This window comes from Eutrema salsugineum, unplaced genomic scaffold, assembly GCF_000478725.1.
Source record: "Eutrema salsugineum unplaced genomic scaffold, Eutsalg1_0 scaffold_9, whole genome shotgun sequence".
NCBI classification, from domain to species: domain Eukaryota; kingdom Viridiplantae; phylum Streptophyta; class Magnoliopsida; order Brassicales; family Brassicaceae; genus Eutrema; species Eutrema salsugineum.
In genome coordinates, this window is record NW_006256342.1 from 7,993,199 (window position 1) to 8,005,096 (window position 11,898).

The 11,898-nt window shown below is 42.9% G+C and overlaps 1 protein-coding gene across 1 annotated transcript; it reads right to left on the bottom strand.

Annotated features, from left to right (window-relative positions):
• Positions 1-2,304: 2,304 nt before the first annotated feature.
• On the bottom strand, positions 2,305-4,580 carry LOC112085181 (meiosis-specific protein ASY2-like). Its single transcript, XM_024154243.1, has 5 exons — positions 4,250-4,580; positions 3,888-4,022; positions 3,485-3,822; positions 3,079-3,394; positions 2,305-3,002 (listed from the first exon to the last, which is right to left on the bottom strand). The coding sequence occupies exons 1-5, from the start codon at positions 4,578-4,580 to the stop codon at positions 2,305-2,307; spliced, it is 1,818 nt and encodes a 605-aa protein (XP_024010011.1).
• Positions 4,581-11,898: the final 7,318 nt, after the last annotated feature.

Here is an 11,898-nt window from a genome sequence, read left to right on the forward strand (position 1 = left end):
GACACCAGGAACGACCAGATGGACTTGTATTTTAAAGCCGTCAAGAATCTCACCGATCGCTTTGAAACTTTTTCCCTCACTAGAATCCCGAGAAGCGACAACACTTCCGCAGACGCACTGGCCGCTCTCGCTTTGACGTCTGAATCACATCAAAGGCACGTTATCCCAGTCGAAAGCATCAACACCCCCAGCATCATCTTGCCTCGAGGAGTATGTGCCGTTCGAGAGCTCGAAGCGAACAGCATAGACGCCAATGAATTGCCTCTCCCCGCTATCGTCGATGAGCCTGCCGAAATGGAACTATCGATAGACGACTGGAGGATCAAAATCCTGGTCTACGTTACGGATGGCCAAGTCCCACCCGACCGATGGGCAGCAAGACGTCTTAAAGTTCGAAGCGCCAAATACGTCCAGTCGCACGACAACCTCTACCGATGGAGTTCGACAGGAGCCCTGCTCAGTTGCCTGCACGGCGAGGAGACACAAGATGTCATGAAAGAAACACATCAGGGAGCGTGTGGAAATCACTCTAACGGTCGAGCTCTCGCTCTAAAAATCAAAAATCACGGCCACTTTTGGCCGACAATGCTAACAGACTGTGATCGATTCGTAGCTCGCTGCGAGCAATGTCAACGACACGCACCGATGATCCACGCACCAGCCGAACTCCTCGCCGCCTCCTCGCCACCTTATCTCTTCATGCGATGGGTGATGGACATCGTAGGTCCACTTCCCCGATCCCGAAAGAAATGATTCATACTTATCATCACCGATTACTTTACGAAGTGAGTCGAGGCCGAATCTTACTCCAAAGTCAAAGCAACTGATGTGAAGAACTTCGTCTGGAAAAACATAATCTGCCGCCACGGACTCCATTACAAGATCATCACCGATAACGGTCCTCAGTTCATCTCCGACGTATTCAAAGACTTCTGCGCCAAATGGAAAATACGGCTAAGCAAGTTAACACCACGATACCCACAAGGGAACGGACAAGCCGAGGCAACCAACAAAACTATCCTCGACGGTATCAAGAAGAGACTCGAAGATAAGAAAGGCTTATGGGCAGACGAGTTAGAAGGAGTTCTCTGGTCACACCGAACTACACCGCGCCGATCGGCGAACAAAACTCCTTTCTCGTTGTCTCACGGTATGGAAGCTTTAGCTCCTGCCAAGGTCGGTCTACCGAGCATTCGCAGAACAATGTTGACACAAGACGGCAAAACAAACGGAAGAATGATGAATGATAGCCTCGACATGCTCGAGGAGGAGCGAGATCGCGCTTTATTACGCATGCAAAACTATCAGCAGCGGATCGCTCGTTACTACAACAAACGGGTGAAAGTTAGACACTTCGAAACTGGCAACCTCGTCCTTCGCAAAGTGTTTGAAAACACCGAAGAAGACAGAGCCGGAAAACTGGGCGCAAAGTGGGAAGGCCCCTACCAGATCACCAACGTCGTAAAACTAGGCGTTTACGAGCTTATAACAATGGACGGTGAAATGATACCTCGATCATGGAACTCGATGAACATTAAGCGGTACTACTACTAACAAAAAAAAAAAGGACGCTCACCGAGCTATACTCGGTCGAGCTAGATCTCAAATATGAACTACGATCGGCTTGATCCCAGTCTGTTGGGTACGTAGGCAACCTCTTACGATGTACAGCAATTAATAAAGTTTACTTTTTACCAAATTTTTACATCGACATCTTTTACATCGACATCCTAGCTAGATGTTCGATCTCCAAATACGCATTTCCCTACAATGCAATCTCTTAACAAGTTCTAAGGAACAAAAACCTTACGATTATAAGAGAATAAGTCGGGACCATTCCCGCATCCTTTCTTAAATCACCCGAATAATTACGTTGTGAGCATTCTCACTACTCAGACACGATTAACGAAATAAAACATGGTAAGCCGAGTCATACCTCGCACCTATTGTTCTATTATGCCGAGTTTCACCTCGCAACTATTATTCTATTAAGCCGAATTTCACCTCGCAACTATTGTTCTATTATTCCAAGTTTTATCTCGCACCAGTTGTTCTATTAAACAGGTTCTACCTCGCACAAGCTATCTTGTTAAACAGATTTTCACCTCGTCCTAATCGTTTTGTTATGCCTAGTTCTATCTCGCATCTATTAGCCTATTACGGTTTAAATCAATGTGACTTTCATTATACAATAAAAACTTTCATTAAGAAAAGCGATCCGGGAAACGTTACAAGTGAAAGACTAAAGAAACAAAATACAAAGACAACGAGGTAAGACAACAACAAAGACAAGAAGATCTATCCCTAAGATTGAGCATCACAGTCGAAGTCTTCTCGATGCTCGGCGCCATCGTAGTGCGAGCCACCACTTGGGGTTTCGGTATAAGGCGGAGGCAAGTCGTCCTCCTCGAGATCGGTGAGACTGAGGTTCTCCAGCTTTTGTTCGCAGTCGCGCTTCGATGATTCAAGTTCGGCTCTTAGCTCCGTTTCGGACATCTCTTTCTCCTTCAAAAGATCGAGGCACTCCAGTGTACCTCGGGCTTGAACGAGATCGAGATTTACTTGCTCAATCGCCTCTTGTTGTGCAACACAAGTCCTCAGCCGATCGATGTGACCTGAATACTTAGCCGCAGCATCAGCCCAAATTCGAGTAGTCTCTGTCTCGATCTTCTCTTGGGCGTGATGCTTTGCGCAAGCGACCTCGATAGCGATCGACTTCTCAGCTTGGATCTTAGCCTCGTTAACCAATTGAAGATTCTTGACTAAGTCCACATTTTCCAATCTCATCGCCTCGATCTTCTCGGTCAACTCCTTTACCCCGGCATCCAGATGCTCCGCTTTTCTTTTCATGGTTTGCCAATTGTCTTCGGCAACCCTCCGCTGAGCAATGGTGGCATTGCGTTCAGCCACTGACCGGCAGTCTGGGCATTCTTCAATCGAGTCGCGGCATTCTGAAGCCAGCGCATGTATTGGCCCCTCGTGCGATTGCAGCTCGCGATAAACTGAACAAAAAGAACAAGGAAACCGTCTGAATCGAACTCACACTGTAAACACAAATGTCGGATGGAAATTCCAAACATACTTTGAAGGCGAAGCTCGCCATTTCCTTGAAAGCCGCATCGGAGCCAGCAGGAACCTCAGTGGTAGATCCCCTTATCTTCCCGAAGAGCTCAGCACACTTGTCAGTGTTGTTGACGAATGGTTTGCTCGACTCAGGGTACTCGAATGAGAAGCTCCAGTCGACTTCTTTGACCTTGTCACCGCCAGACGGAGCAACCTTCGCTCGTTTACTCGCTTCCTCGCCACTGGCCTGACCTCCGTCCATCTCTTCTCCAGCAGAAGGCTCCTTCCTTTTTCCTCTCGCCTTAGCCTTGGCGACCTCTTCCTTCTCCTTCTGTTGAGCCAGACGAGCGGCTTCAGCTTCTTCCTTCTTCTCCTTCCTCTTCTTGTCCTTCTTCTTCTTCTTCTTATGCTTCTTCTCCACCTTCCTCGCCGATCTCGCGGCTTTGTCTGACTCTTCCTCCGTTTGATGACTCTCCTCTTGATTCTGAGCATCGAGTACGGGGTCGTGTTCAGCGACCTGAGTCTCAATCTCGCCCTCAGCGACAGGATCGAGGTTTGCATCATGTTGAGGAACGACCTCAGCATCCATCTGAACCGTCTGCACATGATCCGAACGCTCAGACCGAGAAGCAGAAGCCTGTTGATCCTTCTTCTTGCTCTTTTTGGCCTTGAGACGTGCGGCAAAGCCGGGTGCATTCACTTGAATTGGAGCCATCGCGATCGATCTCTCCCTTTGAAGGTTTTCTCTCCTCCAACTAGCTGAAACAAATTAACGTGTTAGACGAAGTTAACTATAAAAAGAATGCCGACAACATCGAACCTACCGCTTGTAATGCCATTAATGGCAGCCTCGACTCTCTGACGATGAATGTCAGGCCACTTCTGAATGCCACAGGATCTGAGCTTTTGGAGATTCTCGAAGTAATCTTCTGGGTAGGTGTCGAGGTTAACGTTTCGATCTGCAAAAAAGAATTAAGACGTAAGTAAGATATAAAGAGAAAACCAAGAATCGATCAAACTAACGATCTACCAATGCTCCGGCTCCTTTCGCTTCAAAAATTTCTAGTCGTGTCGACGACCAACGACTCGTCGATCTTGGCGTAGAAGAAAGACGCCTCCTAATTTGACTTCCTATTCACGGGGTAGATGAGAGAACAATTCTTCCCGGCTTTGATGGTATAAGTACCCGGGATCGAGTTATTCCTCTGAACAGTGGTCATCTCTTCGAAGAAGCGCCAGTCAACATTAACCCCAACCTCGCTCCCAAAAAGAAGGGCGGCGACCATATATCGGATTCCCGCTTGAAGAATCTGCGAGAGAGCGATGCCTCGCCGGTCTGCGTAATCCGTCAGTAGCCTCGGCAACGGAACCCAAAGATGACACATGCTGAACCAGGCTTCGTATAGCGTGACCCAACCGTCCGGAGCTCGCCATGGACGATAATCAGGACCCGGCGACCTAAGCTCGCAGCAAAAACCGTAGACCGCCCGCACCTCTTCAAGGCGCTCAATCGTCATCCGAGATCTGATGTCCACCAAACGATTTTTGATGTTCGCCGTACGTTAGGAACCATTCCTCCGAGGTTTGGTTTGATTGTCTTCCTCCTCGTCGTCCTCCTCGACCTCATCCTCGGCCTGTTCTGCAGCATCCCCTTCGCGGGAATCTTCTTCGAGATCGACTATTTGAGGATTCGAAGCCTCGCATTGCGAGGACGCACCATCGGGCCGAACTCGATCGGCCAATTCAATGAGCGGCGACTCCTCTCGATCCGATTGATTTTCAGACCTCAAGCACGCCTCGGGTGAGGAGCTGTCATTCACAGAAACCTCCTGGTCCGACTCAGAGCCAGACTCCAAGCTCGACTCAATCCGTTGTTTCCCCAACGCCATCGTCGATGTCAAAATGTGATAAAAAAGCACGATGATCGGAGAAATCAAACCGCAAAAAGGAAAACGGACACGGCAGAAGAGATGAATTCTAGAGAGAGAAAGAATAATTCTAGAGAGAAGGGAGAGCGAAGTTACCTTTTGTCAACGGAAAAGAAAATGAGAAGAAGGGAAGGAGAGCAGAATATATAAAGAAAGAAGTAGCGGTTACCGAGGAAGGTAATAATGACTCGGACGCGCCCCAATAATTAAATTAAGTGCAGATTCACGCGCTTCTCGAAAAATCGGATCCCCACTCGCGACTCTTCATTAGTCATGATAACGGTCATCTGCAACGCTTCAACTTCCAAGTATTACCTCGTCTCGAAGATCTTGCAATCAATGTTGAGGCCCTAAAGTTTAAAGAACCCATAACTCGAGGAGTTGAATATCGATGTAACATCTCCATCAACGGACTAGGGGGGACAATTGTTGTATGTGGGCTGAGCACAGCCCCCTTTTAGGAACTTCGATCAAGCCCATTAGCTGGTTGATAAAGCCGAACGGAATCGAAAGTGGATAAGGGCCCAATCGCCAAGCTGAAACGAGGTCGTTCAAGAGACGAGCTTCACAAGTTGAAGGAGCAGCTCGCCACGTCGATGCAGGTGGAACAGCTCGCCACGTCGACGTAGGCGAAACAGCTCGCCACGTCGACGTAGGTGAAACAGCTCACCAGCACGACACTTAGATAGACGGTCGGCCAGGTCTATCTGTCCTGCCGCCCAATCTACTCTGACCGAATTGTAACCTACTTTGAACACTATAAATAGCCCTGTAACTTCATTTATTACGGGATCCGTAATATGAAATAAAGACTAAATATTTGATACTTGCGAACATTAACTCTCACCTCGCTTAGTAGACCTCGCTTAAATCATATCAAGCTCACCTCTATCTAAACAAGAATCTCCGAGCTCCCTTTAATAACATTTATCTAATTGACCTCGTGTGCGGATACTAATCAACACTGACCCAAAATCGTTGTATGTTTATTTTTTTGTAATCCATGTATAAAATACAATCGACCTATTTCTGTGAATTTCTTAAGTAATTAAGTAAATTTACTTAAAATAGTTCTTAGTCTAATGGTAAAAAAGGAAAAACTTCCCCCCCAATTAAGTCAAATGTTCTTAGTTTAAATTATGCCCTCATCTAAAATATTTCTAGACCCAACTCGTTGTTTTATGTTTCTATTTATAAAATGTTTTCTTATCAGTTATCGCATGGGATTTTATCAAAGAAGCTCATATTTGATAGTATCTTGATCTTTAAGTGTGTTCTTCTTGCAAAAAATAATCGATGACTTGAAACCAATCCTCTTCTTATATTAGGGAGCCAAAGTTGAATCTTTTCATTGCTTTTAACTTTTACAGAAGTGTCTTCATCTATCTAATTTTAGAGATGTACCTGAAAGCTGATAACCTTTCTTGAGTATTAACAGAGAATGTACAACGGTTAATATAGCGTGAGAGGTTAAACAAAATCAGGGATCAATCCCTATAATCAAGGTCGTTACAAAACTATATTCACAAAATAAGGTAACAGAATATCTTGCACATCTTTAACTTCTATCATCCTCCCACAGTCACAACGTCGAGTTTGCTGACGGTGAGGCTGGAACACAATTCATTATGAATAGAAGTCGGAAGTCCCTTGGTGAAGATGTCGGCGTATTGTAGCGATGTCGGCACGAAATAGAGGAAACTCAAATCAGTTGTTCGGGACGATAGATGCAGATTTAGTAAGTGAATACTCTAGCTCCTTAGCTAGCAATAGTAGTATTAGAAAGTGAGAGATAGGCCTACAGTTGAATGTAGATATCATTAACGCGAGGTGTAGGATACCAGGCCGATGGTGCGAGGCTGTCTCAGTGGCTGTGTGGGAGGGGCGGAGATGGTGGTGTTTGGTGGCTGAGCTGTGGGAAATGGAGCCTGAAGAATCGATTTAAATACCGGAGAGGTATAATCGAGTTCGTCGAGAAATTTGTATGTTTCTTTAGGGACAGGTTTTTCCGCAGCAGGGAAGATATCTTTGTCGAAAATTGACATGACGAGAGATAAGATTTTCTTGGTTTTTAAATCCATACATCTGTAGGCACAATCTTGAGAAGGATAACCAAGGAATAAACACGGAGTGATTCTCGGGCAGAGTTTTGTGAGGTTGGAATGATTGAGGTTTGGAAAGCATAGACATCCGAAAACCTTTAGGTGATCGTATTTTGGTTGCTTTTGAAAAAGAAGAGTGAATGGAATTTGATTTTGAATGCCTTTAGAAGAGATAATGTTGAGGTTATGAGTAGCAATATGAAGGGCTTCTACCCAATAGCAAGAGGGCAGACGGGCTTAGAACAAAAGGGTCTGAATTGCATTGTTTATCTTTCGGATCATTCTTTCTGATTTGCCATTTTGCTGAGAGGTATGAGGGCAAGAAAATCAGACATTGATGCCATTTTGGGTGAAGTAGTGGTGGAAATTTTCATTATTGTATTCTCTGCCATTGTCACATTGGAATTTTTTGATTTTGGTGTGGAACTGGTTTTAGACATAAGCATAGAAATGAAGAAACTTTGAGAAGACATCACTTTTGCGACGGATTGGGTATACCCAGAGAAATTGAGTAAAGTGATCGAGAAAGAGGAATGCCGCTCATGCTGGGAATTGGTGATGTCCAAAGGTCGGAATGAATGATGTTGAATGGTTTTGTGACATGAGAATTAGATGCAACAAAAGGGAGTTTTATTGATTTGCCCAAATGGCATGATTTGCAAGAGAAATGAACTTTGCATTTATTACATAAATCTGGACACTACAAGAAAATAATCGTTTTCCAACGGTCCATTACGACGGTTTTCAAATCGTCGCAAAATTACAACGATTTTAAGACGATTTTACGACGATCTTACGTCTAATTTTAAAACCGTCGTAACACCGTCGTATAAAAAAATCGTCGTAAACTCGACGTACAATTTACGACGAATTACGACGATTATACATCGATAACGAGAGATTTGCTAATAAATGTAAAATCGTCGTAAATTCGATGCAAAATTACGACGAATATACGACGAGTGCATTTCGATGTACATATTACGACGATTTTACGTCGAAAAAGAAGTTAGGTGAAAAACATTTAAAACATGTTTACCTAACAATTGTAGATGAAAGATTTTATCGCATAATCGTCGTAAACTCGTCGTAATATTATTGTTGAATGTAAAACCGTCGTAAAAAGTCGTCGTAAAAGCGTTGTAAAGCCCGAAATTTTCCTATAAATAGATCTTCATTCCTTCATTCAATCACAACACAACATCATTCAAACATAAGAGCATCTTCATCTTGGAGACCCATTGTAGGTCTCTTAAATTTTAGTATAGTGTTGTAAATCCTTATATATTGGGTTGTCCATTGCTGGAAACCCGAATTAAGAGTTATATTACTTTGAAAAAAAGAAGTAATAATATTATAAGGTTAATTACTCCATTCACGTGGCTAGACGTGACACAAGAGACCACCTCCTTTATTTTCTAATCAATAAAAAGAGATATTATTTTGAGTTTATTTTCAAGATGTCTATATACGAGCTAAGAAGTTGGATGTATATGCGTAAAGATTCAGATGGGGCGTTGACAGAAGAGTTCAAGAACGGGTTAGAAATATTTATGTTTCAGGCTACAAATATGGAGAGAACGAAAGATAGTGGGAAGATATTTTGTCCTTGTTTGAAATGCAAGAATACGAGGTATACACTAACCAAAACCGTGTGGACGCATTTATTAAATAGAGGGTTTATGCCGCAATATTTTGTTTGGTATCTACATGGAGAAGGATATGGCAGTAATACTCATGGGAATGCTGGTAGTAGTAGTAATTATCAAAGTCATGTTGATATTGATGAATCGAATTATGGTCATCAGCCTAATCAGTATCAATATGATCAAAGTGTAGATCATGATAGGATGCACGAAATGGTGACTGATGCATTTCATGAAACCCATACTGGTAATGCTGTTGAGGAACCTAATGTAGATGCCAAACGATTTTATGATTTGTTAGACAATGCTAATCAGCCAATCTACGAAGGATGTAGAGAAGGCTTGTCTAAATTATCGTTGGCAGCTAAGATGATGTCAATTAAAACAGATCATAACCTGGCTGAGGTTTGCATGGATGATTGGGCTGATCTTCTGAAGGAGTATCTACCGGAGGATAACTTGGCAGCGGGAACATACTATGAAATTCAGAAGTTGATTTTTAGTCTTGGTCTACCTTCTGAGATGATAGATGTATGTGTTGACAACTGTATGATTTTTTGGAAAGATGATAATCAGCTGGAGGAATGTCGATTTTGCCATAAACCAAGATACAGGCCGCAAACTGGTGGGTGTAAAAGGATACCGTACCAACGTATGTGGTATCTCCCTATAACTGATAGGTTAAAACGGCTTTATCAATCTGAAAGGACAGCTGCATCAATGAGATGGCATGCAGAACATACACAAAAAGATGGAGAAGTTTTTCATCCATCAGATGCAAAGGCATGGAAACACTTCAATATGGTATACCCAGATTTTGCTAAGTTCAAACGGAATGTCTATCTTGGTCTGTGCACTGATGGTTTTAGTCCATTTAGTATGTCTGGTAGACCATATTCATTATGGCCAGTAATCCTAACTCCTTATAACCTTCCTCCAGATTTGTGCATGCAAAGGGAATTTCTTTTCCTAAGTATTTTGGTTCCAGGTCCAAATCATCCGAAGCGAGCTCTCGATGTATTTCTGCAGCCACTCATACATGAGTTGAATCAGTTATGGTATACTGGCGTTCGTACATATGACTGTTCTACGAGAAAAATTTTACTATGCGGGCTGTGCTTATGTGGACAATACGCGATTTCCCCGCTTATGGTATGCTATCAGGATGGACTACACATGGGAGGCTATCTTGTCCTTATTGTCTTCATCGAACTGATGCGTTTCAGCTAAAACATGGTAGAAAAACTTGTTGGTTTGCTTGTCACTGGAGGTTTTTACCGGATAACCATTCATATCGGAGGAACAAGAGGTTATTTATGAAGAACAAAAGTGTACATGTCCCTCCACCCGTTAATTTAACAGGAGCTGATATACAGGCGTAAATCGATCATTGGAGGGCAGAGGAAACAGTAACGCGTGGGGGAAACTGGCACACTCCTGCAAATATGCTTGAAGGTTATGGAGTTCATCATAATTGGCACAAGAAAAGTATCTTTTGGCAACTACCTTATTGGAAAGATCATCTGCTCAGACACAATCTTGATGTCATGCACATTGAAAAAAACTTTTTTGATAACATCATGCATACAATTATGAACGTAGCGGGAAGAACAAAAGACAATGGTAAGTCAAGATTGGACTTGCCTGATTTATGCAACAGAAGTGAGTTGCATCTACTGAGAAACGGGAAAGCACCAGTTCCTGTATTTCGGTTGAGTGCAGATCAAAAGTCAGCATTGATCAGATGGGTTTCTTCTGACGTTAAATTTCCTGATGGATATGTCTCTAATCTTTCCAAATCTGTTGAGAAGGGGGTAAAGTTTGCTGGGATGAAAAGCCATGACTGCCATGTGTTTATGCAACGATTATTTCCATTTGCATTTGCTGAACTCTTGCCCAAAAACGTCCATGAAGCTATTGGAGTCATTGGTGCTTTTTTTCGGGATCTTAGTACACGAACATTATCAGTTGATGTAATATCACAACTGGCATTGAATATTCCAATATTGTTGTGCAATTTGGAAAAGATCTTCCCACCATCATTTTTTGATGTTATGGAACATCTTCCTGTTCATCTCCCACACGAAGCAGAGCTCGGTGGACCCATTCAGTACAGGTGGATGTATCCGTTCGAGCGTTTCATGAAGCATCTTAAATGTAAAGCCAAAAACCTAGCTAAAGTGGAAGGCTCAATTGTGGCGGGAAGCTTGACGCAAGAGACTTCACACTTTACTTCATACTATTTTGCACCAAAAGTACGAACACGCAAAATAGCTACTCGTCGATATGATGATGGAGGAGTTGGCCATACATATGCCGTTGAAGGTGTACCTGACATATTCTCGCCGATCGGACGTCTTAGTGGAAAACTAAAAGATGTTTGGTGGTCCAATGAAAAAGATTATCACAGTGCACATACGTATATCCTGTTAAATTGTGAAGAGTTGTCATCGTATGAAAGGTACTTTTTAATTAATAATATCTTTATATGAATTGTCAGTATTAATAACTATTTGTTGTTTTTCTCAGCACATTTGTTGATGAGGTTAAAGAATGCATATCTGGGGTTTCTGAAACTGAAATCAATGATCGTAAAGATCAACACTATGCCCAGTGGTTAAAAGGGCAAGTACGTATAAAATTTTAATTAAAAGACTACTTTAATTTGCTATATATCCAAATCAAGAAATTAAAGCGGAATTTTTTTCTTATTAGGTGGACCCGAATGATCCGGATGAATTTCCAACATGGTTCCATGAGTTACTACTAGGTCCGATGGCAAAAATTAACTACAGCCTCAATGTATTTCACTCGGGGCTATGTTTTTCACACATACCGTCACGGTGCAAAGCGGGCGACAACTAACTATGGAGTTTGTGTGAGGGGTGAAATCGATTTTTATGGAGTTCTGCAAGAAATAATTGAAGTAGAGTATCCTGGATTGTTAAGGCTGAAAACTGTTCTCTTCAAATGTGATTGGTTTGATCCAACTGTTGGAAGAGGGGTACGTCTAAACAAGTTTGGAGTTGTTGACGTGAACAAATCACGACGGTACAACAGGTTTGAGCCATTTATATTAGCTTCTCAAGCAGAACAGGTAACGTTTCTGCCATACCCTCGAGTTCGATCAACAGGAATTTCATGGTTAGCTGTAGTTAA

Excerpts from the sequence above, each read along its gene's own strand:
- LOC112085181 (XM_024154243.1), bottom strand. The coding sequence starts at position 4,580 with ATGACGATTGAGCGCCTTGAAGAGGTGCGGGCGGTCTACGGTTTTTGC. Across the intron at positions 3,395-3,484 it reads CCGCGAGATCGGCGAGGAAG|AAGGAGAAGGAAGAGGTCGC; the intron begins GTGGAGAAGAAG and ends CTGGCTCAACAG. Across the intron at positions 3,003-3,078 it reads GAGCTTCGCCTTCAAAGTAT|TTTATCGCGAGCTGCAATCG; the intron begins GTTTGGAATTTC and ends CTTTTTGTTCAG.